Source organism: Trachurus trachurus (genome assembly GCF_905171665.1).
Source record: "Trachurus trachurus genome assembly, chromosome: 6".
Classification (NCBI taxonomy): domain Eukaryota; kingdom Metazoa; phylum Chordata; class Actinopteri; order Carangiformes; family Carangidae; genus Trachurus; species Trachurus trachurus.
Window position 1 is genome coordinate 34,964,350 of NC_139897.1, and position 2,308 is coordinate 34,966,657.

The 2,308-nt window shown below is 41.7% G+C and overlaps 1 protein-coding gene across 2 annotated transcripts in view; it reads left to right on the plus strand.

Annotated features, from left to right (window-relative positions):
* The window catches only part of cUnh15orf40 (chromosome Un C15orf40 homolog), a 6,298-nt gene extending 3,990 nt beyond the window's left edge, over window positions 1–2,308 (plus strand). Inside the window, exons 4-5 of one of the 2 annotated variants that reach the window (XM_083973935.1) lie at window positions 454–608; window positions 2,009–2,308. In XM_083973935.1, coding sequence (XP_083830061.1) covers window positions 454–543 — 90 coding nt within the window. In that variant the 3' untranslated portion in view covers window positions 544–608; window positions 2,009–2,308. Of the gene's footprint in view, window positions 1–453; window positions 609–1,999 lie in introns of both variants that reach the window. The other variant, XM_083973934.1, reaches the window with a different exon arrangement.

Here is a 2,308-nt window from a genome sequence, read left to right on the forward strand (position 1 = left end):
ACAGCGGTGATATAGAGAGCCGAAGCGGAAGCAGGAAGTAACGTCACCATCGGTCCTCAATTCGAAAAAAAGTCTCCATAGAAATGAACGGGACTGAAAGTTTTATTTCGTGATACGTTTGAATTGCGCCATGAGAAAAAACTCTGTCCTCTACCTGTTTAAAACATCACGTTTCATGAAGAGAAATCAGCAGTTTGTTGTAAAACTATTGTAAAATAAAACTCCGAAGAGTCCGTAACCAGAAAGACTCCAGGTGGCGTAGTGACGTCACCATGGCGACCACATGGCGTCCTTCCTTTCCCGTGTCAGCTGGTGACACTAGATCTGTAGTCCGCAGAGCGTCGTCACACTAAATACATTCTTCTGTTGCCGTTTTACAACAAACGGCTGATTTCTCGGCATGAAACGTGATATTTTGAACTATCCCTTTAAAACTGGAATCTTCTCCTTCAGGGCTCCAGGTCCAGAGACAAGCTGGTCCGTGTGGACTCGGCCCTCGGCCCGGAGGAGGTGCTGAGGAGGCTCAGAGAGGCTGCAGGCTGACGGAGGGGAGGGGTCGTCTCCATGGCAACCTGGGACCTGTGACAGCGTCCGGCTGAGGGGTAAATGTGGGAGGGAGGGGAAGACAATATTTTCTAATAAGTTTAGTTTTACTTTTTGCCAAATACCACATAGCTACACAAATGTTAAAGGGATAGTTCACCCTAGAATGATATTTCGCTCATTATCTCCTCCCCCTCATGTTGACTAAGGGCTGGAAGAATTATCAGAGTCCACCGTCCCTTCTCTGAGTTACAGGGGGTCTTGGCGTAGCAGTGCATTTCAATGCAACGGTTGCAAAGGGACACCGGAGCTCTTCGTAAAAAAACACACACAAAAAAACATCCAAATACCTCCATGATGCTCGTATGTAATGTCCGTCTTGTGCTGAAGCCCCAAATTGCATAATTGTCCCGAAAAAAAATTAAATAAGTCCACATTCCAAGCATGTTTGTAGCGGAAGCTTCTCGTCTTCTTCTTCTTCTCCTCTTCCTGGTCCGTCCAAATCTCGCGTGATTCGCAGTAACCGCACTGACGCCGGCGCAAATCACGCGAGATTTGGACGGACCAGGAAGAGGAGCTTCGAGAAGCTTCCGCTACAAACAAGCTTAAAATATAGACTTATTTAATTTTTTTCGGGACAATTACGCAATTTGGGGCTTCAGCACAAGACGGACATTACATACGAGCATCATGGAGGTATTTGGATGTTTTTTTGTGTGTGTTTTTTTACGAAGAGCTCCGGTGTCCCTTTGCAACCGTTGCATTGAAATGCACTGCTACGTCAAGACCCCCTGTAACTAAGAGAAGGGACGGTGGACTCTGATAATTCTTCCAGCCCTTAGTCAACATGAGGGTGAGTAGATAATGAGCGAAATATCATTCTAGGGTGAACTATCCCTTTAATTTTCAAGTAAAAAAACGAATTTCTTGGTTTTGAAGTCGGAGTTTGAACAGTTTACCTTAACTTTCTTAACTTAACTTAACTCTCTCCTGTCTACAAAACAAAAAAGCTGTTACAACTACCAACATATGTGCTGCGTTCAATGTCTTTAATTGATATGTAATCTTGCATTTATTTATTTATTAGTTTTTCCTTTATTCCTTTTTATTGAATTATTCATCTATTTACTTTATTTATTTTTTAGTTAGTTAGTTAAAGAAAGAAAGACTAATTAACATAGAAAAATGAAAGATACTGAATTAATTTAAAAACTTTTTTTTTTTACATTTTCATTACATTTTTAATTTTTATATCCTTTATTTATTTCTTTGTTTAGATATTTATTTCTATATCAGCTTTTGCATTGTTTAGAGGTTTCTGTAGTTCTGTATTGTTGTGTATGACACAAATAAAGAAAGAGGGAAAAAAGGATATTAAAATAAAATGTGAAAGGAAGAGGAAGACACGCTGCGTTAATGTTTACGTGAGTTCCCTGAACGTGTCGTTCTCTCACAGCTGGACCAGTGCGATCGCCGCTGAGGAGGAGGAGGGGATGGAGCGTCACCATGGCAACGGGCCGTGTGCACCAGCGTCCAGGAGATCGATGTGTTGAATGTGTGAACGTGACCCTCATTCCTACATTTCCTGTCTTTGTCCATTTCTTCTGCTCATTCGGCATGGCTTCAGCTATGGCTTTCAGCATTCACACGCATTTTCCTTATGGAAATGCTCTTTCTAGGAATTCTCACATCTTCCGGCATTTTTTGCCGTCCGACTAGTCCTGTATACTTTCTGCTACTTCAACAATTAAAACATCAAATTGTG